Here is a 25,666-nt window from a genome sequence, read left to right as displayed (position 1 = left end):
ACCTTGGCTACTGTAAGCGGTATGGACTTCAATTCCCAGAATTCCACAGCCAGCGCAGCCACCAGCAGTGCTGAGAATTCTGGGAGCTGGGAAGTTCATACCTGTGTGCAGGTTTGTCCTTTCAAACTGCCTGGATTTTACTCTCTGCTGGGATGGTCTGTGCTCCCACTGCAGGGTCAGCTGTAAGACAAGACATCTCCCACCTGGGACGCATCTGGAGAAGCTGCCGGAAGGGAGGGCAGCTCTTCCTGCCAGCCAGCCGGCTGCCGAAAGGGCCAGAGTTCACTAAAAAAAAAGGGAGCAGCCAGAGGAGACCAGGGCGATTGGGGGGTGGGGTGGGGACAAGGCAGCTTTTCTCTTGTCCAGACAGAGCAGGTTCTGGGCCGAGTCAGGTGGGATTGCATCAATGGCACAGCAGAAGCCACATCCACAGGCTTCCTGGCCCTTCCCAAAAAGCAGGAACCTTTCCGCATGGCGCATGATCTGGCCTCCTCCTCCTCGGAATGTGTCTGCAAGGCACAAGCCTCACCCCCTCCACACTTCTGGAAAAGACGGGCACCACCCAGCACTGTCCAAGCCCATAAGGGCGCATCCCTCAGATCCTAAGACACGCTGCTCAAAATAAATCAGAAACCCTCTGGATTCAAGGACGACATTCGCCCACAAGCGGGCAGAGGGATGGAAGTGGAAGCAGAGCAGGGAAGGTGAGCTGCCTCCCCAGATCTGATTAAATGGGGAGGAGGAGGGGAACGGGCTCACCTGGGGCATCCTCCAGCCAAAGCCCAGAGCCCTCCTGAGGACCCGCAGCTTTAGCCCACAGAGAAGCATCTGTCAACGCTTCCATTCCCGATTCTAAGATAAAAATACAATATTCGTCTTTTTTTTTTTTAAGGGGGTCGCCATTTCGCCAAGGGCAAGGATGGACGAGAGACAGTCGTCCGTGGCGAAGGAGGTTAAGTCAGGTTTCCTCTGTGGGCTCCTGCCTGTGCAAAGAGAGAACAACCCTTAATGGTGGCAAAGGACCTCTGGAACTCATGGCCACCTCAATGTGGCCCACCTCTTCCTAGAACCAAGCCACCCCAGGGGTCCTTTGGTGGAGAAAGGCTGAGCAAAGGTTAGCAGCGCAATGCAACAGTGAGAGGGACTGGATCTGGGGAAGAGACCCTCTCCAACCACAAAGCCCCCAAGATACTCACCCTCAACCCCCCTCCCTCCCTCCCAGAGGGGCTGTGGTGGAGATAATGGAAGGGGAAGCTCCCCACATACTTGACCTCTCAAAAGATGGCCTCGGTGGCTTCCCCAGAGGAGGCTTCATGGGCCCCTGGGCCCCACAACTGATGCTCCGCCAACAGCCCACTGTCAAAACTCAGCCTCCAGGAGTCCCACAAGCTCAGGAGCTCCTGGGGAATCTTCTGCCCCTCAAGGAAGCCACAACGCAGCTTGACCCACAGCCTTGAAGATGGGGGAGCCAAGAAGCCCAGGTTAACACCCCCCCCCCGCTGCCCTGGGGAATCCAGATGCAGAGATGCAGCTGGAGACCTTTCGGCCCGGGGAAATCGGGATCGGGGGAACCCTGGCCAGCTTTCCCATCCGACGCCTCCGCCCTCCTGGCAAAGGGGCTTCGGAGACCCCGCGGAAGGCAGCCCCTCCTCGCCCCCTCACAAGGGGGAACCCACTGGCCGACGGCGCGGAGGAGCCTTCCGAGCGGCTCCCGTTCGCTCCCCCGGCGGCCGCTAGAAGCCGCGGGCCGGGCGAGAGCGCTCCTGCGCGAGTGCAGAATGCTCCGCGGGATGGGAGAAAGGCCAGCCCGCCCCGAAAGGCCCAACCGGCGTCATCCCAAACCGCGGGGCCGCCTCCCCGGCCGGAGAGCCCGAAAGCAACCCGCGCAGCCAGCCGGGCCCCCGGGAGGGGTCGGAGCCGAAGGGGACGCCCCTTCCAGGCCGGCCCCGCCCACCTGCTGCTCGGCCCCGCCCCTCGGCTCAGCCAACGCGGGTCCTCCCATCTCCTGCCTTCGGGGACCCGACGCCCACAGCGCCGGAGGGCCGTCGGGGGCGCGCCCAGCCTCGCCAGCTGTCAGCGCCGCAGCAGCCCGGGAAGCAGCGCCAGGGCGGCGGCGGCGGCGGCCCGAAGAGGCTCCTCCGGCCGGGAACAGCCCGCGCTCCGGGGCAGCGGCGCCCGCCACCCTCGCCCGGCTGGAAGGGGCCGCTGGCGGAAGCGCCGCCCGGGAAAAGGGCCGCCTGTCCGCTCGGGGCGGAGGCTGCGGGCGCCCAGTCGGGGCTCTAGGGAGCTGCTGCCGCCTCCGCCCGCCGGTGCCAGGCGCGCTCTGGCTCTGCCGCCGCCGCTGCCGCTTCCTGGGGTGGCGCCGCTTCCTCTTCCTCCCCCACCCTCCGCCCGGCCCGCCTCTCCGCCTCGCGCCCACTTACTTTGCCTTGCTCCTCCCGCGCGGCCGCCGATGGAGGCCCGGAGAGCGCGGCGGCGGCGGGGAAGCGCGGCGGGCGGGCGGGCTGCGAGCGGCTGTGGCGGCGCCGGTGCCCGTCCGTCCGTCCTTCCGCTGGGCTGGCAGGCTCCGCTCTCGCCTCTCTCCTCCCGGCGCGCTCGGCTCCCCACCCAGCCGCCAGCCCTGACCCCACCCAGGGCTCCACCCAGCCGTGCTGCACGCGCTGTCAATCACCAGCCCCTCGCCGCCGCCGCCGCCAACTTGCTCCCGGCGGCTCCGGAGGAGGCTCGGCGCGCGGGTGGGGCAGCCACGCCCCGCCGTCTCCGCAGAGCCGCCCGGGCGGGACGGCCGCCGCCTCCTCCATCCGGAGCACCGGCCGCCGTAGTTGGGAGGGACCGGCCGCTCCGCCCTGCCTGGCTCCGCCTCTGCCTCCCGCGGCAGCCCGGGCAGGGAAAGGCCGGGCGGGCAGCCAGGTGAGGGCGGGAGGGGGGGGTCGCCGCTGCCCTCCTCCGCGCTCCGGCCCCGCTCGGGCGGCCCTGCCCACCCCCGCCCTGCCACCCGCCGAACAAAGGGCCCGCCGGGCAGGCTGAGCCGGGACCGAGAGGCCTTCCCGGGATGCTCGCGAAAGCGGAACCCGAGCCGAGGGACGCGCAATCCGGCTTGGCGGAAAATCTCCCGCAGGGCGAGCCGAAAGTCCTCCGGCCAGGTGGCTGGAAGCCAAGGAGGCAGCTGCGATCGAGCGCCCAAGTGAAGGAGTGGCGCCTAGGCTGGGGGGAGCTTTTGCCCTTTGCCCCCTCCCCTGGCACAGGCCGCATCGACCCACTGCCAGTCATGCCAAGGTCAGCTGGGCAGCTCAGTTCCCAAGTAGCTCATGCCAGTTCTCTTCTGATAGATACAGCGCCCCTCCCCTCGGAGCCCCAAGGCTGCCCCTCCCCTGGGTCTGGCTTGGAATAAGCCCCTCACCCCCAGCCAGATGGGAGCATTGCTTATTTGGGGGGGGGGGGGGCTAAGAGCTCTGCCTGCAGACAGGAGGCGGATCTGGATCCCGTATTTTCGGGCACCAGAGCAAGAGAATCAGAATCTCTTCTAAGGAAGGCAGCCGGCAGCTTGACCTGGTCGGATGGATTTTGTGCAAAAGGTGCCAGGTGAAAACTCTGGCATCGCCCACCTGGATGGAATAGGGCAGCTTCTTATAGGGTAACCATCGGCTGCCAGGCTGGTCCCGTGAAGGTTGCTCTTCGGGTGCTCTTTGGCTGAATGGGCTTGGGCCAGAGCCCCTCCCTGAGCCAAAAGGCCCTTCCCTCCTGGGGTTGAGTGGTGGTTGCTGCTTCCCCCCCCCCCCCACATGTCCCACAGGACCATTGGGGGCTAAGGGAGCTTCGTTGGAGGTCCTGGAGGGGGCTGCCTTGGGACACAGAGCCAGCAGGGGCTGCAACAGGCAGCTTTGCATGGAAGGGTTGCCCCCCCCCCATTTCTCACATGCTGGTCCCCTCCACCTTCCGTGTGTCTTGGGAACACCTGCTATTCCAGGATCGTCCAGCACCAGCTCCCTTCCAATCCTGCCCGCTTCTCCATGGCAACCTCAGCCGGTAACACTGGAGGCAGCAATTTCCATGAGCCTTTCCCATGGAAACAAGCTTCCCCCAGCCCAGCCCGGCTCAGCCCGGCCTGGATCTTACCGTGGGGTGAACCACAAGTAACCCCGGTGGGAGGCCTTCAGAGAGGGGAGAAAGGAGGAGCATCAGGGACAGGATGGACCTGGAAGAGAGAGGAAGACGAGGGTAGCGTGAGCCAGAGGACATGACCATTGGGGTTATGTGCCAACATAGACACCTCCGTTGAGTGCCACAGCCTGGGACCTCCGTCTTCTCAAAATGGCCAGATCGGGGAGGCGGAGAAGAGCATCGTCACAATGCCAGTCAAAGGCAGAATCAAGCGCAGGGATAATTTGGGGAATGGGCTACAATGCAGTGGATGCCTCAATATAGGAGATGTTGGCTGGATTTTGGCCAATGGGAGTCTTCATGAGCTGCACCAACGGAAAGTTGGCATCCCCCTCCCCACCCGGGCAGCAGAGCAGCGTCCCCTTCCCCCTCATCCCTACTTTGCAGCTCTGCTGGGAAATGTTTGGCGGGCTCCATGCACGAAGGCCTTCTTCCTCACTTTTACCGACCGTTCAGGGCCAGAAGGGAGGCCAGTGGCATGGGAGCATGGGACCCATGGTGCACAACAGACAGAGGAACCAGGCTCCCTTTGCTCAGGGCCGTAGCAGGACCCCCATCCTCCGTGACGTGCCCCTCCCACGGCTTGTGCCTGAAAGGCTGCTGCGTTCCCCCTACGAAGGGAAGGGGCCGCCTGGAACTGAAATTCCCCCTGTGAAGCCGGTCATCAGCTGGGCCAAAGAGCTTCCGGGCTTCACTTCCTGCTTATTCAGCTGTTGTTCTGAGGAAGTTTGACGAAAGGAGGGGCGGGGGGTTGCCATGAGCTCCTATTGATTGACAGCCGTTCTTTTGCTGTAGAAGCTGGGTGGTCACTCTGGCCAGAGCCAGCCCCTGGAGGTCAGCTCCAAACCTCACCCTTGGCAATGCCGAGTTAGCCCCATCCTCCTCTCTGGATGAGCCTCCTGGGCAGAGGCTTCTCCAAGAGGAGGTCCACTTCTCCGCCAAGGACAAGCAGCTTGATTTCAGTTTTGGGGGTGGTGGGCAGAGGTGGGTTCCTACCAGTTCGCACCTATTCGGTAGAACCGGTTCGTCAAATCTACTGAACCAGTTAGTAGAGGTTCCACCAGTGGACCCGGAAAGCACCACTCACACACACACACACACACAGACTGACACAGAGAGAGAGAGAGAGAGAGAGAGAGAGGAAGAAATAAATAAATCAAAAAAGAAAAAATAAAGAAAAAGAGTGAGAGATGAAAGAAAAAAAGGGAGAGAGAGACAAAAGGAAGGAAAGAGAGAGGGAGAGGGAGAGGGAAAACACATGGCCGGCAAGCCACCCCCATCAGGTCACATGGACGGCAAGCCACTCCCACAAAGGAGGCCACACCCACAGAGTAGGTTCGAAATTTTTTTTGAAACGCACCACTAACACAGACACACACACAGACAGACTCACACAGAGAGAGAAAGAGAAAGGGAGAAAGAAAGAAATAAAAAAAGAAAAAAGAAATAAAAAGTGAGAGAGAGATGAAAGAAAAAACGGAAAAAGGGACAGAGACAAAAGGAAGGAAGGAAGGAGAGAGAGAGAGAGAGAACACATGGACGGCAAGCCACTCCCACCAGGTCACATGGATGGCAAGCCACCCCCACAAAGGAGGCCACACCCACAGAGTAGGTTCCAAAATTTTTTGAAACCCACCACTGGTGGTGGTGGTGGTGGTACCTAAGTTGACTTTGGTCCCCTTGCTCTGAAGAACTGAAGGAAGAGATTGCAGCTGTCACACACACCCCCACACACACACCCATGAGAGAAACCTTTGGTCCATGTACCAAATGTGCTTTCATCACATACGAGACGTTCCCTGTTTAGTTCAGTTTGCCCCGTAAGTTCCCTGATTAAATTACAGCAATGAAAACCCACGCAACACTCGGGCCAGAAGGCACAAGAGTCGGCCTCAGTGTGGGAGCACAATACGCAGAGCCTACAAGCTCCGGGTTTAATGTGTTACTCGTGGCTGGATGTTTCTGGGACCCGTTGACGAATTCTGGGCACAGGCAGCCTTTCCGTGCTCCTGGGATGGAGTGGGACACTCCGGAAACGGGGCGTGGCTGCTGACGGCGTTCTCTTTATTTAGGGGACTATTAAAGAGATTCCCCAAAGAGGCTCCGGATTTGAGCCACTTGATTCTTTGGATACCAACGTCAACTGGAGAAGCTCCAAGAGGTCATCCAGTCCAACCTCTTCTGTCCTGCTGTTGGAGAATTCTTGGAGCTCTGGTTCCACCTAGAGGGCACCAGGTTGGGGAAGTTCAGTTTAAGCAACCCTCCAGTTCTCTTCCCAGCAGGATCTACCTGTGACCCGTGACCCGTCAAAACCGCGGTCCACAAAAGCGCGCTTGACGAAAGCGCGCACTTGATGTCATCACAGCGCGACGAAAAAAATTAAAAATTGAAATAAAAATAAAATTAAAGCAAGCTGATTCACATAAAGGTAAGGGTTAGGGTTAGGGTTAGGTTTAGGTTTAGAGCGTTAGGGTTATGTTTAGCATTAGGTTAAGGGTTAGCGTTAGGTTTTGCGTTAGGTTAAGGGTTAGGTTTAGGGTTAGATTTAGGGTTAGGTTAAGGGTTAGGTTTAGGGTTAGGTTTGGTGGGGTTAGGGTAAGGTTTTCGCTTTATTTTTACATTTATCGATCACAGCGCGATGTTTTCGTCGCGCTGTGATGACGTCACGTACGCGCTTTCGTCGAGCACGATTTTGTCTACCGCGGTTTTGTGGTGGAACCCTCTTCCCAGCAGGATCTACCTGGTGCCCAGAAGAGGAGATGCACCCAAGAGCTGATGGAGCTTCCTGGGCCTGTCGCACCTGGATAACTCCAGAGCCAGCCAAGCCAGGTATTGTGCCGAAAAGCTGAGCGATGCCGACAGCCTCCATGGGCAAGCGCTCCCACCCCACCCCACCCCCCATTCTTTTCATAATGAAGCTGAATCGGAGAGCAGGACCTCAGAAGCACAACTGCAACCCGTATGGACCGGTCGAACATTTGTAGGGTACGGAGAGATGCAAAGAGGAACTCCCTTAATTCTTGGTGGTCCAGCAGGACCAAGAGGTGACATCACCAGTAGCCAATCCTACGCCTCGAAGTCTATCCAGGGTTGCCATAGCAACAGATGTGCCCTTCCAAGTTCTGTTCGGCTGGATCCTCTCTTGTGCAACCTGGAGATGGGTCAGGAAGCGGAGAAGGGCGCAGGAGACACAGGCAAGGACCTGGAAGGCAGCCACAGGGAGCCCGGGGTTTTGCCTTGGCCGCAAAGAACCTGGGTGTGTGTGTGTGTGTGTAGCTTTCGCCCCCAGCCCTCCATTGCTCTCCCTGAGAAGGACAGCGTGCCCCCGTCCCCTCTGCACCCTCGCCAAGTCAGATGGTTTCGCTCTTCCCTCTCCAGAGTCCAGCGTGCCACACTCTCCTTTGTCAGCAAGCTGTTGTGGGTTTCTGTGCCATGCTGCTTTCTGGGGCACCCTGCTGTTTTAAGAGAGGTGAGATGAGGCTTGGCGCCACACCTGTACTTCCAGGAGAGGGGAGTGCGTGTGCAGAACAAAGAGAGAGAGAGAGAGAGATGCTCCATTGTGGAGGTGATGGCTCAGCGGATGTCTGGCAGCCCATCAACCTGGCAGTTGATTCAGATCCCCACTGCAGTTGTAACAGGTAGAAAACGGTTGTGCGTACAACTGATCCGGGAGCCGTTTTTGTCCTCAAGTGCACCACGTTTTGTTACTTGGATCCTGAAGACCCCCAAGGCTGCGATGCCGAACCTATGGCACACGTGCCGCAGGTGGCATGGGGAGCCATTTGTTAGGGCAACCCGAGGCATTTAGAGCCAAGGTGGCGCAGTGGTTAAATGCAGCACTGCAGGCTACTTCAGCTGACTGCAGTTCTGCAGTTCGGCTGTTCAAATCTCACCGGCTCAAGGTTGACTCAGCCTTCCATCCTTCCGAGGTGGGTGAAATGAGGACCCGGATTGTTGTTGGGGGCGATATGCTGGCTCTGTAAACCGCTTAGAGAGGGCTGAAAGCCCTATGAAGCGGTATATAAGTCTAACTGCTATTGCTATTGCATTGCCCTGTCAGCTCCAGCATGTCCATGCATGAAGGTCTTCGGCCTTCGCTTCTGGCTCTTTTTCTCCCTTTGGAGGCTTCAGAGAAGTGGCCATGGCGGTGGTGTGTGTGTGTATGTCACACATAGAATTACGGGTATGGCCATCCCCGTGCATGACCTCCCTGCAAACCCCCCCCCCCCCCCCCCCCCCCGCTTTTGGCACGTGATGGCAAAAAGATTAGCCATCACTGCCCTGAGGCACAGTTTGCACTGTATTCCGTAAGGTTTAAATTGGGCTGCTAGGAAGCCATAAGGCACCTCGGCCAATCCCAGTGACTGAGGCCACATTGCCAGCCAGAGGGTTGGTTAGAATGGTTTTGGCTTATCATGTTGTGTCCTCCAGCCAACAGGCCCCTCCCCAACTGTCTTTTTTCCTTTCTGTCTCTCTCTGTCTCTGTGTCTCTCTTTCTCTCTGTCTCTCTCTCTGTCTCTCTTTCTCTCTTTTTCTGTCTCTCTCTCTGTCTCTTTCTCTGTCTCTCTGTCTCTGTCTGTCTCTCCGTCTGTCTCTCTTTGTCTCTCTGTCTCTCTGTCTGTCTCTCTCTCTGTCTCTCTCTCTCTGTCTGTCTCTCCGTCTGTCTCTCTTTCTCTCTGTCTCTATCTCTCTGTCTCTCTCTCTGTCTTTCTCTGTCTCTCTCTCTGTCTCTTTCTCTCTCTCTTTCTCTGTCTCTCTCTCTGTCTCTTTCTGTCTCTCTCTCTGTCTCTCTCTCTCTCTTTCATCTCTATTTCTCTCTCTCTCTTTCTCTGTCTCTCTCTCTCTCTCTCTGTCTGTCTCTGTCTCTCTTTCTCTGTCTCTGTCTCTCTTTCTCTCTGTCTGTCTCTGTCTCTGTCTCTCTCTCTCTCTCTCTCTCTATTTCTCTCTTTTTGGAGTCTTGTTTCAGGGAAGGGTGGGGATGGGCCACTGAGCAGGCTGAACACGAAGCCAGTCCACACAGAAGCAGTTTTGCAATGCCAGACGTCTCCCTCGGCAAGCGCCACCTCGGCCCAGGAGCCGTTTCCCACCTCCCCTGCTGGCTCCAGAGCTCTTGCTGACTCCTTGCAGAGCCTCGGAAGGAGCCTCAAAAGCTGGCGATGCCACGGGGTGGCACTGCAGGCTATGAAGCCGCCCCAGTTGCGCTTCGGAAGGCTCCACGCAGAGGAGCCTCCACCTTCCCAAAGGACCACAGAGGGAGCTGCCTCCCAGAAACTTGAGCGTCCACAGAAGGAAAATGACGAAATGAATGTGGCGGCCTTGTGACATAACACGCACTCCCCGCCTTGGGTGTGCGCCATGCGGGACCTAAGATGCTTTTCCGATGACACTGCTGGATTCTGCAGGTGCCTCCGTGCTGCATCGGAGTTCCTCTTTGCAAAGGAAATTAGACCAACCCCGGAGTTACAACATCTCTTCCCTTTTAATTTGCTTCCTCCGCAGACGCGGAAAGACCTGGGCGGGCCTTCTGTCCTCAGGTGGGAACTTGAGAGGGGTCCAGCTGAGCAGACCCTTGCCTGGAGGCACCCCAGGAACAGCGTCCCGAGGGGCTGGGGGGTCTCCCAGAAACTCCTTCCAGCCCAGGGACTCTTTTTTTTTTTTTTAACTTTATTTGTATGCCGCCCTTTTCCCTGGGGGGACTCAGGGCGGCTCACAATTCAGGGGGAGGGAAGGACAAAACAAGTTATACACATGAAGACAATACATCGTTAAAAAGCACAACAGTCATACTATTCGGGCGGGGTTGAAGTCTTTAGCCCCAGGCCTGTCGGGACAGCCAGGTTTTAAGGGCTACGCGGAAGGTCTGAAGGGTGGTGAGGGTACGAATCTCCACGGGGAGTTCGTGCCATAGGGTCGGAGCAGCCACCGAGAAGGCTCTCCTCCGGGTAGTTGCCAGTCGACATTGACCGGCTGATGGAATTCGGAGGAGGCCTAATCTGTGGGATCTTATTGGCCTAGTGGAGGTAATTGGCAGCAGGCAGTCTCTCAAGTACCCAGATCCAATACCATGAAGGGCTTTGTAGGTGAGAACTAGCACCTTGAAGCGCACCCGGAGATCAACAGGCAGCCAGTGCAGCTCGCGGAGAATAGGTGTTACGTGGGTGAATCGAGGTGCACCCACGATCGCTCGCGCGGCTGCATTCTGGACCAGCTGAAGTCGCCGAATACTCTTCAAGGGCAGCCCCATGTAGAGCACATTGTAGTACTCCAGCCTAGAGGTCACAAGGTGACCTAGAGGTTTTCTGGCTGAAACAGCACGATTTGAGGAACCTTCCTCTGCCGGGGTGTGTGCGTGTGTGTCTCCCTTTCTCCTTGCGAGGAAGTGCAACTCAGCCTGGGGAGAAACGCTCCGGGATCCGAGAAACCAGCCGACTTTTGGGGAAATTCCTGGACTTTCCCCCACCAGCCAAAACTTTGCAGCAAGAAAGAGTTCCTGTTCTGGAAATCAAAGTGGGGGAGGAGGGGGCACCTGCCCAAACCCTCTCTTCCCCTGACTGGAGCAAGGCTCAATCACAAAGGCCCCTCCCTGGCTTGTCCTCTGGCCATCCTCACCAGCAGGAGGTTTGGAGGCTCAGCTACATTCCGGTGGAAAGGATGGCGGGCTGCTCAGCCCCTTTTAGGACAGCTGTGGCGCAGGATGTGGGAGCCTGGGAAGTGCCGGGGATTGGGAATGCGCTGCTCACAGCAATCCCTTTGCAGACGACCAGAGTTTCTGGGTTTGGGGTAGCAGCAAACGGGGGCTGACCAAGTGGGCGCAATCCTCAGGATAAGAGGGAAATCTAAATTCACACACATTGCCCAAAGTTATTGTGGTTTCTAATCCTGGTTTAGTGCTATATTCGAACGTCACCACCTGGCTAAGCGACACGTTGCCACTAGCCTGACTTTACCGTCAGAGTGTCCAGGAAGGAAGTGGTTAAAGTATGTTTGCCTAACACGGCTTCTTCAGTTCTCTGGAAGGCTCCATACAAACACCCATCAAGCTGTGATCTTCTAGCAGAGCCCCCTCAGGTGAGGCCGAAGGGCCACCTGGAGCCGAGAAGAAAATCCATCCATTTCTCTCTTAGCAGGCAAGAGATGCAGACCTCTGTGTTCTGACCGAGGCTGCCCAAGAATGAAGCAAACTCCTGGTCCTGACAAAAACCCCTTTTATTAATTTCCTGTGAATCCCGCTCCTTCACATCCAGCAAAGCCTTTCAAGGGAGGATTTACAGTCACAGACCTTATCTGGCTTGGAGGGCTGCCAGACCCATATCTGCAAAACCTGGCAAGGAGTCTCGGGGAGTCACGAACCAATTAAGCAAACTGTCTCCTGCAAACTCCACTCCCCTTTTGCTGCTCTTTTATTTTCTCTGGGAGGAGCCATTCACTGTCCGGCCTTACTCCCAAGTCAACCTCTGTCCTTTAGCTGTTCCCTTCGTCTGGCAACTCTGCGCATGCGCACACTGGGAACAGGCTCCAGCTGTTTGTCTGCCTCACTGATGTCTGACTCTGAAGGCAGCTGATAACTGGCATACGGCTCTGGCCCCCTCTCTGCCTCCGACACAGAGCCCTCATCAGAGCCTTCCCCAGACTCCAGGACTGGCCCATCTTCCTCCCCAACCTCCTCCCTGTCCAAATCAGCTGCTAGCTCTTCTGGCCGCTGGCTAAGAAGACCAGATGAGCCGCCATGCAGGGCTGGATCATCTCCAGAACCTCTGTTCTAATCAGGTGGGGAAGGGTCTTCCAAATGGAATCGATGCAATACTGGAAATTATTTAAAGTGCAGGAAAGAACTCCGGGGGAACGAGTGGACTGGGTCCAGCTCTACAGGAGCCCCCCCGTGGAGTTGCTGTTTAATTCCTGGGGCTGCTCCTCAGGCAGTTGGCAAGCTTCCCTGGAGTATTCGTGGGAAGGGCCCACATTGGCCCTTGGGGAAACACCAAACTTCCAAGCAGAGCCAGGAAGGGGCCACGGGTTCACACCTCTTCAGCACACAACAGGCGGAGGGGGGGAATTTGGGGAGAGAGAGAGAGAGAGAGAGGAAAGGAGAAGCCAGACCTCCCTGGTAACAAAATTTATTGTCATGATTGAAGACAAGATTTATAAACGTACTCTAGCAACTTGTTGATAAAATAGCAAGTATCCCAACTTTGTAGTTTATTGTCATTTGGAACAGAATGGGAAAACGAGGAAAGGGTTATGATGTCCGTGACATTTGGGCCTTCCGCACCACGGCCGGTCCAGAAGGTCAAAAACCGTGTGCCCAACACCGCCGGGGAGACCAGCATCCAAGATGAAAAAGAAGAAGAAGAGCAGTGGAAAGCAGTGCACGCATTTCAAAGCCCACAAAAACACCCACCACGGTTGAGGTCTCTTGAGGGAGAGAGCAGCTTCTCCTCTGGCCGTTACCCAAAGGGGGAGCTCAGCGCACCAGCAGGCTGTGCTTGGGCCCATCCACCCTTTCCAGCTTCTCAAAGTGTTTCCTGGCATTTCGGATGTTGATCAGCGTTGCTGCAGAAGCTGGAAGAGAAGAGGACCGAGGAGGTGAGGCCATCCGCGTGACCGCCCGGCCGGGCTCTTGTGAGAAGTGCGGTGGAGAGGCAGGAAGGGCGGGCTCCCCTCCGGCACAGCAAATAAACATTCTCCGGATTGCGACTGCCACGGGGGAACTCCCCCCCCCCCAAAGGTCAGGCTGAGCAATACAACACAATAGCAGAGTTGGAAGGGACCTTGGAGGTCTTCTACTCCAACCCCCTGCCTGGGCAGGAAACCCTATACCGTTTCAGACAAATGGCTATCCAACACTTCCAGTGTTGGGGCATTCACAACTTCTGGAGGCAAGTTCTGTTCCACTGATTAATTGTAGAAACTGTCAGGAAATTTCTCCTTAGTCTTAAGTTGCTTCTCTCCTTGATTAGTTTCCACCCATTGCTTCTTGTCCTGCCCTCAGGTGCTTTGGAGGATAGCTTGACCTCCTCTTCTTTGTGGCAGCCCCTGAGATTCTGGAAGACTGCTATCCTGTCTCCCCTGGTCCTTCTTTTCATTAAATTACACATTCCCAGTTCTTCATATGTTTTAGCCTCCAGTCCCCTAATCATCTTGTTGCTCTTCTCTGCACTCTTTAGAATAGCATAGCATAGCATAGCATAGCATAGAATAACAGAGTTGGAAGGGACATTGGAGGTCTTCTAGCCCAACCCCCTGCCTAGGCAGGAAACCCTATACCGTTTCAGATCAATAGCTATCCAACATCTCCTTAAAAACTTCCAGTGTTGGGGCATTCACAACTTCTGGAGGCAACTTCTGTTCCACTGATTAATTGTTCTAACTGTCAGGAAATTTCTCCTCAGTTCTAAGTTGCTTCTCTCCTTGATTAGTTTCCACCCATTGCTTCTTGTTCTACCCTCAGGTGCCTTGGAGAATAGTTTGACTCCCTCTTCTTTGTGGCAACCCCTGAGATATTGGAAGGCTGCTATCATGTCTCCCCTAATCCTTCTTTTCATTAAACTAGACATACCCAGTTCCTGCAACCGTTCTTCCTATGTTTTAGTCCCCAGTCCCCTAATCATCAAGCAGGAAGAACCCTGCTCATCAACTTACGTATGGAAGGGTCTGACATAACCACCATCACGTAGGTGTTTGATGTGAAGATGTCAATGAAATCCGCAAAGTTGGAATTCCTCACTTCCATGCTCTGGAAAGATGCAGCCAACTTACTGGGGGGGGGGGGAGAGAATGTTAATTGTTCTATCCTAAACAGGCTGCTTACTCTTCAGGCCGCCCTCCCCACATTGCTCTGATGACCCAGAGGCCTTTGCTTGTCCGTGAACTCAAGTCTCACTCCAGTGAAATCTTGTCAGTCAAGAACAACGGAGATGAAATGGCCTAGATGAGCTCCAGGACCTCCATGGGGGGTCAATGAGAACGGCAATGGACATCGGTGGTAAAAGCACAAGCAATGGATCTGGGCCCACAAGAAGGCAGCCTCTCTCTTGCCTGGGGAGTAACGCTCTGCTTTCTCTACGCAGAAATGACCCCCGCCCAGCCTGGTGGATCTCGAGGAAGCTATCGCGATCCCCCTGCCAAGACCAGCATCTGGGGGCAGCCAAAGCCCGCCCCCCCCCCCTCCGGGAAGCCGCCCGAGCCCCTGTGCTCTCACCTGCAGCTCAGCTTGAACTGCTTAATGATGTTGCTGATTTTCTCAAACCGGTGAATGTCCCGCTGCTCTTTGCACTGGTAGTGCGAAATGACCTGGAAGGGGAGGCACGAAAACATCAGGCCGGCTTCGAGCCAAGCCAGAATTCAGCCGAGGACCAAACTCCCGGCCACGAGAAAGATGGAAGCATCTGAAGCATGCTGGGAACCCAAGGGCCTTCCCCAGATGCAATCCATAGGCGCCCACCGTCATGGCAGAGCCGCTGAGGAGAAAAGGATGGGTGGGTGGGCGGATTCCTCACAAAAGCCCAGATGGCAGAGCCTTGTCCCCCCAGTAGAGCTGTGCTCCGGGGTTCTCCAAGTGGCCGCAGAGAACCAGAGTTCAAGCTATGCCCACCACAAAGACTCTCCCATGTGCGGGACAAACAGGATGGATGGAGGCCTATTCTCACAAGGGTACATCCTGACTTTTTCCCCTTTTGGAAATTAGAGCAAGGCACGTGGGAGGCTTGGTGGGGGGGGGGACCCCTCCCCGGCATGTGGCCATGGCGGGCTCCATCCCTGGAGACTAGCCCGTCTTCCTGCTCACCAAAAACGTGGCTCTTTCGAACAGAAGAACTTCATCAGCTTCAATGATCTGAGCAAAATTCCTGAGGTTGGTTTCCAGCTGCTGGACATTGGGAATGAGCTGGTAGACTATGCTGGACCACGCCTGCCAAAGAGGAAGCCCGGGAGGCAGGTGAACTCTTGGCCCATCCTGAGACGGACCCAAAGTGAAGGGGGCAGCAGGACCCTCCTCTCGGCAGTCAGCAAATGAAGGGAAGCACCCTTTCGAGGGAGGGACTCGCCTCCAGACAAAACAGCCCAATTTGCATCTCTGCTACCCCACAGCCCGGAGGGATTTGAGAAGCTACGGAGAGGGCAGAAGTGGGAGCTGCTGTAAAAACTTCCACCTACTGCTCCAAATAATATTTACCATCTCAGATATTTCCTCTAATGTAACTAAAGGCCTCATTTTCCTTCTACAATATATATTCAGTTAACATTAGCATTGTTTTCCCCCAGAGAATAACCAAACGACATGCTGCATGTGATGATGGTTTTTGTTTTTTCCCCCCCCCCTTTCCTTTTTGGACTTTTTTTTGTCCTTTTTGGCCTCCCCCCTCCCCCCACCCTTTTTTTCCTCTTGTTTTATTTTGTTGTTTTTTGTTTTTTAAACCCTAGCTTATTGTGGTGCTTATTAAATATACAACAGATACGGGATGTATAAACTTAGTAGGGATGCACCTGTGATTAAACGACATATTGTATGTGAAGATGGGTTTCCCCTCCCCCCCTTTTTTTCCATCTTCTCCCTTTCCCATTGTTGTCTGTGTAATAAAAAATAAAAAATAAAATAATAATTAAAAAAAAAAAAACTTCCACCTACTGCTCATAAAACTGAAGACTGCGTTTTTAGGGTCTATAGCTAAGCAAGGATCTGAACCCAGGGCTTCCTCCAGCTCGTGGCTTATATAACCCGGTCCACAGTTAACCACCATGGTGGCACAGAAGCACAAACCTTGTACAGAGTCTCATCCCAGATGGATGTTCGGAAGCAAGAGCATTCCAAAGGGCGGGACAGCCGCTTTAAATCCTCTTCCCGTTCCTTGAAAATCTAACAAAAGCAAACGAAAGAAGACAAATTTCCCTAATCAATACAAGCCTCACCCATGAAGCAGAGAGAGAGAGAGAAAGAGAAAGAGAGAGAGAGGGAGGGAGAGAGAGAGAGAGAAGTCCACTCATTCCAGCAAGGCCAGCACTGCTGGGAAAAGGGCACAAGGTGGGAAGGCCTCAGCAAGAAATCTACGAAGAAAAAGGGGGGAAAATCCCCAGAGCTGATCAAAAATGGGGTCCAGCCTATTTGCCCACAGCTGCCTGCCAGGCTCGGGTGGTCGTGTCATTTGCAGACCCCCCCTCGGATGTTGGTAGAGGCAGCAAGACATTTCGGCAAAAGGGAAACGGAAAAGCAGCCGTTTCTGAAAGAGGGAAGCTGAGGTGCTTTCGCAGCTGGAACTGCACTAACCCCATCAGGTGCAGCAAGGCAGACCCAGAACGAAAGCCAGGAGGGAGGGAGGGTGGCCTTGTTACCTCCCAAGGGCTACAGTTCCTGCCCTCTGACCGAAAGCGGAGCCCCCTCCCTCCCCCCGTTGTATCCGGAGGCCGACCCTCACCAGGTCGCGCTGGTCCTCCTGTACTAAATCCATTTTGTGGACCAGGCAGAAAATCTTGGCGTCGGGAGAATTCTGCAGAATGGCCTCCAGGCAGGACTGGTAGTAGTGCATGTCTTTCTCCAGCTCTCTGCTCTCCACATCGAAGACGTAAATCAGGACCTCCACGTTGCGAAAGATGTTGTCGCGCTGACTGGTGAAGTAGTTCTCCATGAAGGTGTCCTGGCTGGAAGGAGAAGAGGCCCCCCCACACTCAACAGCCAGGAAAGGGAAGAGAGAGGACAGGCTCCCGGGAGGAGGAAGGGATTCCTTTCCCATTTCCAGAGAAGAGGGCTGCTTCTGCTGTGATCTCCCAGCCGAGAGTCCCCGGGGAGACCCCTGCTCAACTCCCCGCAGCTGAGGGTCCTGGGGAGACCCCTGCTCAACTCCCCGGAGTCCTTAATTGGGCTCTCCAGGGGCCCTCGGCACCCCTCCTCCTGGAAGTAGCCAAAGGGTAGGCAAAATAATTACCCGCCGCAGTCCCACAGGTTTAATACCAGGTTGCCCAGAAACCGAACATGCGAATGCTCCACGTCAACTGTGGGGAAAAAAGGAGGAGAGAAATGAATGGCAGGGAAGATCCCCAGCAGCGTCAGAAGGGAATCTGGGGCACAGCAGAGAAAAGGGGGTTTGCTTAATCATGGTCTGTTGAAGCAGTGTTTCTCAACCTTGGCGACTTTAAGTCCTGTGGACTTCAACTCCCAGAATCCCCCAGCCAGCATAGCTGGCTGGGGAATTCTGGGAGTTGAAGTCCACAGGTCTTAAAGTCGCCAAGGTTGAGAAACACTGTGTTGAAGGGCTTGAGCCTATGCCAAGAGCCCTCTTCCCCCGGGAAGCCAACCGGCGCAGGGCTGTCCCGGGTCAGGGTGGGACGGCCGCCCTCCCCTTCTCCGGCAGCCCCCCACCCACCCACCGGCCACTCTGCCCCCCCTCCTCCCCCGCCTTACTTGTGGCCCCCAGGCGCCTCGTGTCGCGCGCGATGTAGTTGGCGAAGATGATGGAGCGCATGCTGGTCTTGCCGGAGCCGCTTTTCCCCATCAGCAGCACCTGGGGGGGGGAGAGAAGAGCCGACGTTGCCGCTGCGGAGACGTCGCCCCCGGCCCTCCCGAGCCGCCCCCGCCCGCCCCGCCCCGCCGCCTTTACCTTCTTCTTCATGGCTGCTGCGTTCGGCATCCCACGCCTGCAAAGACACGCGCGGCGTCAGGGCCCGGCAACCCGCGGCCTTCCTCGCCCTCCACGCCTGTCTCGATTGCCCCCCCCCGCCCAATGCCTCGGCGGCCCCGGCAGGTGCGGAAACCGCGGGCGGCAGGGCGACCCCCCCACACACGCACCTGTGCTCCGGAGTAGCCCTGCGGCCGAGGGGCGCGGGGGCAAGCAGCCGCTCCGCGTCGTCGTCCTGCTCCTCACTAGGCCTCACAGCCCCAGCCTCGCGTAGGTCGCCTCTCCCGGCCTCTCCCGGCTCCGCACAGCCCAACCCACCACGGTAACCTCGGGACAGTCACGTGAGACGCACCGCCGCCGCCGTATCAGAGACTCCGCCCTCCTTCAGTCAGGTGACGCGACGCGACGCGTCGATCACCGAGGCAGCAGCGCCTAGAGCGACCCCACTCTGCGAAGCCGCGGGAGCCATGTGTTTTGAGGGCGCCCGCGCTCTCCGGAGCTCTTGCAAGGGAAAGGCGGCTGGGCGCGATGGGAGTGGAGCCGAAGTTGCTCTTCGCGCTCCAAGGACATTTCGGGGAGGGGGGGCGGGCGGATCGGTGTCCTGTCCCTGCGCTCCGCAAGCGGCGCTATGGATACGCTGCCCCTGCCGAGGGAGGCTTCAGTTGAGGGCGGAACTCCCCAATCTGCGACAGATGAGGCGATCTGGCACGGCTTTGCTTACCGCTTCCCATATGGTCTAGCGGTTAGGATTCCTGGTTTTCACCCAGGCGGCCCGGGTTCGACTCCCGGTATGGGAAGGCGCTAACTTTTTTTTTTTTTTTGCTTCTTGGAGAACCGGGCACGGGGCCAGGTCCCAAGCGCGCCGCCTCACCAGGGTCTAGCCTCTTGGCCAGCAGGGCAACCGTGGGGATCAGTTGCCCGGAGGGCAATACCCCTTTCAGTGATTGGTCGGGCCGGTTCCGCTGGGCGGAGCCTGGGGAAGAAAACGCACCTGCGGCGCTGCCCGGGGCAGAGGGGCGATGGAGACGGCGGCGGAGGGAAGAGGTAGGCTCCTGGGGAGTGGTGGGGAGGGGGCTGCAGGCTTTGCTGTGGCTTTTCTGTCCCACCCCGGCGAAGGGGCTTCTTAGGGACGTTGGCGGATGCTCCGCTGGCCCTCCTGGAGGGAAGCGCAGCTGAGCCGGCAAAGGGAAGGGGCTTCTTCCCGAAGAGGGCGAAGTGGGGGGGTGTCTTGGGCGGACTGAGCGCCCTGACACCTGCGGCTTTCTCCCCGGCAGGGCTGGCGACCGACTCCCTGGAGGGCTTCTTGCTGGACTTCGAGCAGGCGGTGCGGGACTTCGAGCAGAGGGGCTCCAGCCCCTACGACAGCGGCATCGACGACTCTGGAAGTGAGCGCCCGCTTCTTCCTTCCAGGGGGGGGGACGGGGACGGAGGGGGGGGCAATCCTCTCGCTTCGGCTCCCCTCCACATTTGGGGGGGCAGCGCCTGGGAGGGAGAGGGGGAAAGACCCCCCGCCCGCCTTCCTGCCTAGCTGCACCCCCCCTCCCTCCTCCTTCACAAGTTGCTTCTCTCTCTGAAGTCAGCATCCACCGGAGAGGCCAATAAATGATTAAATTGGGGTGGGGGGGTGTCTCAAAGGGCGGCCAGCTGAGCCAGCGTTTCTCTTTGCTTTCCCTGCAGGCAAAAGCATCTCTCCCAGTAGCAGCCTGGACAGCAGCCAGGAGGACCTCACGGCTGCGGTGGCGTCTTCCCACACGCCTTGCTCCACAGGTACAGCTTGGGAGTCCGAGGGAGAGGATGGGCAAACTCGGGGAAGCTGCAAAGTGGAGCTGTGTTTCCATTTGTGGGCCAGAGACGACAATCTGGGGGCTCTCTTATTGTCCTTGGAGGGGCCATGTCCCCCAAATGGAGTCAAAACAGACCCCCCCTCTGGGCCCATTTGACTTTTTGGGAAGGTTCTTTCTTGTTGTAATATAACTCCTTGTGTAGATGTGGGTCACCCATGGCCCAGTTCATAACAGGGCATGCAGAGTCACGCTGAACCACACAGGAGAAAACAAACTCCTAAAACTCCATAACATCCTGATAGTTCATAACATAACATCCTGAGATGTGCCCTACCAATGACGCCCAGGATTTGCCCATATATAGACAGAACTTCCCTGAGCAGTAGATTAGAAATTGTACTTTTACAGGCTGTTTTTAATCACATGCTATTGCTCCTCCTGCCTTTGTCCTATCTCAATAAAAGGGGCTCTCAGACCCCCAATCTGGGTCGCTCCATCCCGAGAAAGCTCGTGTCCGTGTCTTTTCTCCACATTGGCCTCATGGACGACCCATGGGTACATCACATTTCATAGCAGAGGATGGTTACTTCACACTTTCTCCCTCTCCCTCCCTCCCTCCTTCTCCCTCCCTCCCTCTTTCCTAATTCTCCAGTTCCACCAGTCTGTGTGGACATTTATGACCAGGAGAGAATAAATCACACCATGACAAGATTTAATTTGGCTCTTTTTTTTCCTCCCTTTTGGTATTTGCCGACATCCAATTGTTCCAATCTTTTATTTGCTCTGATACAATCAAGATTTGTTAGGGTGAGGAAACTAACAGGTTGACCTGTCTTATCTTGTAGCTAAACTCGGAGACACCCGTGAACTGGAAGCCTTCATCGCAGATCTGGACCAAATCCTGAAGGGTAGGTGTGGGATCTGTCCTGTCCCCCCAATAGGAAGCCCAAAGGATCCTCTGATGAGCCAGGATTCTGCCTTTGTCTGTGGGGGCTTCTGGAGAGCCCCTTGGGACACAAATGGTGCGGGCAGGTGCATTTATAGGATCTCTGGGCTTTAAGAGAGATGCTTTGGTCACTTCCCACTGAGGTTGGTGACTGGATGTGTATCCTGGCTCTCTGTGTCTCTGACTGATGGTCAGAGGAGGCTGGGAAGGGCCCAAGCTAGAAGGTCTGAAGGCTTCTTCGTTTTAGCCTGCTTATTCCTTTCTTGTAGAAATGTGACCGGAAGAATGAAAATCCGGCCTGCTGATGTCTTGCTGAATGGACCCAGCCTTTGTTTTTTTCCTGGGAGAAGCCCCCCCCAAGCCAAAATTCCCAACGCATCAGCCATGACTACACTCAAAGCCAGCCTTACTTCGCAACTGGGATCAACAACGGTTCCTCAAATCCTTTTTTAGGGGGGTCTAGAAGTCAAAGCAGAAATCCAATAAGTCGGGATCCCAAAGGTGTTCTGCCACTGGATTTATTTTTGAAACTCCACCTTGAGGAGAAAGCGGGATTACTTTCCGAAATGCATGTACTTCTCAAAGAGACTTCACCCCCCCCCCCGCCTTTTGCTTCCTTGTGACCGTCTGCGTGGAGGGGAGGGAGCCCCCAAGAGTCTCCTTGGGAGATGAAGCCCTGCTTTGTTCCCCCTGCCCTGGTGGGCTCTGCTGCAGAGGAATGACCTGGGCAGGGCTGGGGGGGGGGCTCCCAGCTTCTTGAGGGGGACTTGATATGGAGGGGAAAACCTGGGTGGGGGGATGTCCGTCCAGCTGCTGGACTGCTGAGGTTGACCTCCAAGTTGGAAGGGGGTACTGGTGAGAGGGGCTGCATCTCTTTCTGCATGGAGCTCACTTCCAGAGAAGTGGGGAGGGGCTGGTCTTTCTCCCAGGTGGTGGGGGAAGAGAACGGTGGGAAGTGGGGGATTAGCAGTTTGGAGTTGGAGTTTTTCTTGATTCTGGTTTTTATTTTTTTATTTTATAATTACTATTGTACGGTTGTAAGAACTCCCAGAGTTCTTGTTTTAAGATGGATAGCTGTATTCTAAATATTTTAAATAAATGTAAATAAAATGCTGTCGTCCTTGTGGGTTTTGCGGTAGAAGGGTTCATAGCTAATGAAATAAATGCAAAATAAGCATGTCTCTAACGGTTTGGAAACCGGAATAAAAGGGATCTCTTATTCCTTCCTCTTTACGCTCAATGCTGCCTTTAATTCTCTGCTCCTGGAGCCTTTCTGCCTTGCTGGGCTGTGGCCACCCATGCCAACCAGAGCCTGATGCCAGAGCCCTGTTGCCGTTGCTTAAACGCTGCTTCAGAGCTGCGAGGTAGCCCGAGGCGCCACGGCAGCGCGTGGCGGGGACGGGGAAGGGAGCAACGCGGCTCCGAGCGCCTCTCCCTTGCGGCGAGCCACTTCCTCAGCCCACGGGCGGCGCCGAGCAGCGCCGGCTTTCCGGGCGCCCCTCTCGTGCTCGTGGCAAGGGGAGCAGAGCGCTCGCATCCTGCCCAAGACCGAGCGTGGGGCGGACAGGTGGTTTCCGGGACTGTCCTCTTTCACAAAGCGGGAGGGAGAGGCGGGACCCCCCCCCAGGCTGCTCGGCCACAAGGAAGAAGGTGGTCGCGGCCTCACCTGGCCTGGCTTCAGCCTCCAGAGAGAATCGGTTTGCAGTTGGGCTTCAGCGGATGAAAGAGACAACAGCCCGGAGCATCGCCTCTCCCTCCTTCCCTCCCTCCCTTTGGAAGTTCTGGGATGGAGCCTGCAAGCGCCCGATCCCCAGAACATCGCCTTACCCGTGGGCGAGACCCCACACCCGCACCACCCGCTACGCGGAGCCCCGGCCGAAGGGAAAAGGCCACGGCTGGCGCTTGTAGCCTCCTGGCAAAGAATCCGCTCCTCTTGGAAGCCCGGGCCGCGGAGTTCTCCTGCTGAGACCTGGGAAGGAGGGAGCGCCCCCAAACCCCTTTCTGCTGGGGGAGGGAAGTCCCTGGTCAGCCTCCAGAGCCCGGCTGGCCCCACAGAGACCTCAGGGTCCCAGGAAAGATTAGATTTAAAAAAAAACAAATTAAGAACGGTCCAGGTGTTTTTTAAAATGTGCTGTGTTCAAACTTACAGGGCTACAGGTTTCAAAGGCAGAAGACAAAGTGGCTAGTCCCTGCCTAACTATAGATGAGTTCTCAGATGTTTTTTAAACATGGTTTCTAAACCACCACACTGGCAGCCCCCCCCCCCTTCTTGGCAAGCAGGTGTCAGCCTTGGCGCAGTGGTGAAATTCAGAATGTTTTACTACCAGTGCTGTGGGCGTGGCTTGGTGGGCGTGGCAGGGGAAGGATACTGCAAAACCTCCACTCCCTCCCCACTTGGGGGCCAGCCAGAGGTGAGATTTGCCGGTTCTTTGAACTACTCAAAATTTCCGCTACTGGTTCTCCGGAACCTGTCAGAACCTGCTGGATTTCACCCCTGCTTGGATCCAGTGGGTTGCCGTCCAGGTGATTCTGCAGTGGATACTCAGGACAGGAGGCCCTGTCTGTCTGTCTGTCTGATTCTCCCTGGGCTGGGCTGGTGCTGCCTCCTCCAGATAACAAAGCAGTTGCAACACAGGCAGGGAAGCCCCCAGCCCCACCTTCCCTTGGGGTACAATCCTGTCCTGCCGAGGGGCTGTGTGCCTTTTAAGGACAACCTTGCTCCCGAGCTTCAATTTGCCCAAGAGCCAAAATGAGGCTCTCCCTGCTCACTTCCCTGCTATCTTATGCGCACGTCTGCATACTTGGCTACGCCCGGGGCTGCCTGCGGCCTTATCATGGCTAGTGAGCAACTGCCTCCTTGGCTCAGCAGGTAATCCTGCCCTTGGCCACGCCTTAGGGAGAGTCTCTTACGGAGAGTCCCGGAGGGGCTTTTCCAGCTTCTTGGGATGAGAAGCGAAAAGCAAGAAAGCCCATTTGCCTCTTGAAAAAGCACCTCTGGCCTTGCTGGGTCTCGTGGTGAGGAGGTCTTCAGCTCATCAGCAGATCAGATTCCCATGTAGCAATTTAGAAGGCTGGCTTGCAGTAGGGGGAGGGGAGGGGAGTGGGTAGTGACAATGATCCTCTGAAAAAACCCCTTGCAATTTCAATTCCTTTCTCTTCGGCATCTTCCTTTCTGAAACAGGATGTGAAGATCAGGAGTGACGCTGCAGCAGGAAGCCAGAAGTCAGGCGCCTACTCCCATCCTAAGCGAAGGCCTTTGGGTTCATGGGGGGATTTCCTGGGAAAACCCCAGTTGAGAAGCGAAGGCAGCCACAGAGCCCCCAGCACTCTGCCTTCAGCTTCTAGCGACTGCAGCAGAGAAGCTGTCTTTTCTCAGTAGGCCATTGTCGACAGAAATGTCCTTCTGGGTTCAGCTCCAAGTGGGGAAAAAGACACTGGAGACATGGAGGCTGCTTGGAAAGATGGTTTATTGTTGGACATGGCTTGAGCCCTGAACAGAAAAGGTGATCACATGTTTCAATGTAGGTGGGGAAGAAGAGAAGGGCTGAGGAAGGGGCTTGCTAGGCTTTTTATACCCTGTTTAGTCCCACCTCTCTGTTTCCTGTTCCTGTGTAAGAAATGTATTCTGATTGGTTGTCAGACTCCCATGGGGCCATGCAGGGGGCTACTCTCTAGGCTGTTTTGAATCCAGGTATAGATGAGTTCTCAGATGCCATGTGGAGAGTTGAATAATATCCCTTCCCCCCTGCAGCTGAGATGGAGAAGTCTTTGTTATGTAAAGGGGGCTAGCCTGGCCTTCTCAATGGCCTATTGACAAAGCGTGGATGGGCAGGAAGCTACCGGCAACTATTCTGTCTTTTAAAGCATGTTTCTTTCTTTTCACATCCAGAGAAATATTCTGCCTTTTCAATCTTTCCTAGGATATTTCATTTTTCTGGGAGAGGGCTGGATGATAACTTCCCACACCAGGTTGGGGAAAGCGGGAGACCCCCTTCTATGGCCTCTTGTCCTGGCGTTAGGAAGGGGCCATCTATTGGGACAAGCTGACCCTGTCCAGAAAGGACTGGGGCCTCCTCCTCTGTCTGCATCCCCCCTCCCCAAGCAAACTACTTTGCCTGTGTCACTCCCAGGCTGCAGAAGGGCTACAGCTGCCTATTTTCAGTTGGCACTGGATTTTTAATAGAACTACGCATCTATGTCTCTCCATCCATCCATCCATTCATCCATTTGTTTGTATCCCACCTTTTAAAATTATTGCTACAAATAACTCAAAAGCAGTGAACAGATCCACCACACCTTCCTCCTCCTCTTTTCTCCACAACCAGCCTGTGAGGTGGTGTTAGGCTGAGAGAAAAGTGACCGGCTCAAAGTAACCCAGGTGGGCTTTCATACATAAGGGCAGGACTTGAACTTGCAGCCTCCGGCTTTCTAGCCTGGGGCCTTAAGCGCAAGACTAAACTGGCTCTGCTAAAACATGAAAATAAGGGTTTGGATGGGAAAAAATCCAGAGAAGCGTCAGTATGTAACCCTTCATTCAGATTAGGTAAGTCAAAAAGAGTTTCTTTAACTGCAGGTTAAGTTCTGTGGGGGGAAGAATTGGCGGCTGAAATCGTTCCAGTTCAAAACCACCTTCCTGTCCAACCCTATTTTGGAAACCTGCAAGCAGGAGCGTGACCCGTCAAAAGCGCGGAGGACAAAATCGCGCTCGACGAAAGCGCGCATGTGATGTCATCACAGCGTGACGAAAAAAATTAAAAATTGAAATAAAATTAAAATTAAAGCAAGCCGATTCACATAAAGGTAAGGGTTAGGTTTAGGTTTAGGGTTAGGTTTAGGGTTAGGGTTAGGTTAAGGGTTAGCGTTAGGTTTAGAGCGTTAGGGTTACGTTTAGCGTTAGGTTAAGGGTTAGCGTTAGGTTTAGCGTTACGTTAACGGTTAGGTTTAGGGTTAGATTTAGGGTTAGGTTAAGGGTTAGGTTTAGGGTTAGGTTTAGGGTTAGGTTTGGGGGGGTTAGGGTAAGGTTTTTGCTTTATTTTTACATTTTTCGATCACAGTGCGATGTTTTCGTCGTGCTGTGATGACGTCAAATGCGCGCTTTCGTCGAGCGCGATTTTGTCCTCCGTGATTTTGTGGTGGAACCAGCAGAACGTCACAGGAGGCATGCCAAGGCT

At 55.7% G+C, this 25,666-nt stretch overlaps 3 protein-coding genes and 1 non-coding gene across 5 annotated transcripts in view; 2 read left to right on the top strand and 2 right to left on the bottom strand.

Annotated features, from left to right (window-relative positions):
* Nucleotides 1-2,653, bottom strand: part of KLF8 (Kruppel like factor 8) — a 28,874-nt gene extending 26,221 nt beyond the window's left edge. The window contains exon 1 of one of the 2 annotated variants that reach the window (XM_032227517.1): nucleotides 2,424-2,653. Coding sequence is in view for 1 of the 2 variants with exons in the window: in XM_032227513.1 (XP_032083404.1) it covers nucleotides 760-828 (69 nt within the window). In the remaining variant the exon portion in view is untranslated. Of the gene's footprint in view, nucleotides 1-759; nucleotides 2,305-2,423 lie in introns of those variants that run through there. The other variant, XM_032227513.1, reaches the window with a different exon arrangement.
* Nucleotides 2,654-12,259: 9,606 nt separating this feature from the next.
* LOC116515460 (ras-related GTP-binding protein A) lies at nucleotides 12,260-18,086 on the bottom strand. The gene is made up of 10 exons (XM_032227519.1): nucleotides 17,936-18,086; nucleotides 17,748-17,784; nucleotides 17,552-17,651; nucleotides 17,076-17,142; nucleotides 16,569-16,791; nucleotides 15,917-16,012; nucleotides 14,945-15,067; nucleotides 14,360-14,451; nucleotides 13,801-13,916; nucleotides 12,260-12,720 (listed from the first exon to the last, which is right to left on the bottom strand). Exons 2-10 carry the CDS (start codon nucleotides 17,775-17,777, stop codon nucleotides 12,623-12,625), a joined length of 945 nt encoding a protein of 314 aa, XP_032083410.1. The 5' UTR covers nucleotides 17,778-17,784; nucleotides 17,936-18,086; the 3' UTR covers nucleotides 12,260-12,622.
* Nucleotides 18,087-18,218: 132 nt separating this feature from the next.
* LOC116515461 (regulator of cell cycle RGCC-like) lies at nucleotides 18,219-20,960 on the top strand. Its single transcript, XM_032227520.1, has 5 exons — nucleotides 18,219-18,809; nucleotides 19,040-19,150; nucleotides 19,443-19,532; nucleotides 20,395-20,457; nucleotides 20,765-20,960. The coding sequence occupies exons 1-5, from the start codon at nucleotides 18,785-18,787 to the stop codon at nucleotides 20,770-20,772; spliced, it is 297 nt and encodes a 98-aa protein (XP_032083411.1). The 5' UTR covers nucleotides 18,219-18,784; the 3' UTR covers nucleotides 20,773-20,960.
* On the top strand, nucleotides 18,491-18,562 carry TRNAE-UUC. Its single transcript has one exon. It is a non-coding gene; the product is annotated as a tRNA-Glu (tRNA).
* Nucleotides 20,961-25,666: the final 4,706 nt, after the last annotated feature.

Source organism: Thamnophis elegans, chromosome 12, assembly GCF_009769535.1.
Source record: "Thamnophis elegans isolate rThaEle1 chromosome 12, rThaEle1.pri, whole genome shotgun sequence".
NCBI classification, from domain to species: Eukaryota; Metazoa; Chordata; class Lepidosauria; order Squamata; family Colubridae; genus Thamnophis; species Thamnophis elegans.
Note: the sequence above shows the minus strand (reverse complement) of the source record. Positions and strands in the feature narration are given on the sequence as shown.

What these genes read in the sequence shown, in the direction of transcription:
- LOC116515460 (XM_032227519.1), bottom strand. Translation starts at nt 17,777, where the DNA reads ATGCCGAACGCAGCAGCCATGAAGAAGAAG. An exon ending in CAGCAGCCATGAAGAAGAAG is followed by an intron (nt 17,652 to 17,747) that starts GTAAAGGCGGCG and finishes TCCCCCCCCCAG; the next exon opens with GTGCTGCTGATGGGGAAAAG. An exon ending in GGGATGAGACTCTGTACAAG is followed by an intron (nt 15,068 to 15,916) that starts GTTTGTGCTTCT and finishes CCTCTTTGGCAG; the next exon opens with GCGTGGTCCAGCATAGTCTA.
- LOC116515461 (XM_032227520.1), top strand. Translation starts at nt 18,785, where the DNA reads ATGGAGACGGCGGCGGAGGGAAGAG. An exon ending in GACGGCGGCGGAGGGAAGAG is followed by an intron (nt 18,810 to 19,039) that starts GTAGGCTCCTGG and finishes TCTCCCCGGCAG; the next exon opens with GGCTGGCGACCGACTCCCTG. An exon ending in CGGCATCGACGACTCTGGAA is followed by an intron (nt 19,151 to 19,442) that starts GTGAGCGCCCGC and finishes CTTTCCCTGCAG; the next exon opens with GCAAAAGCATCTCTCCCAGT.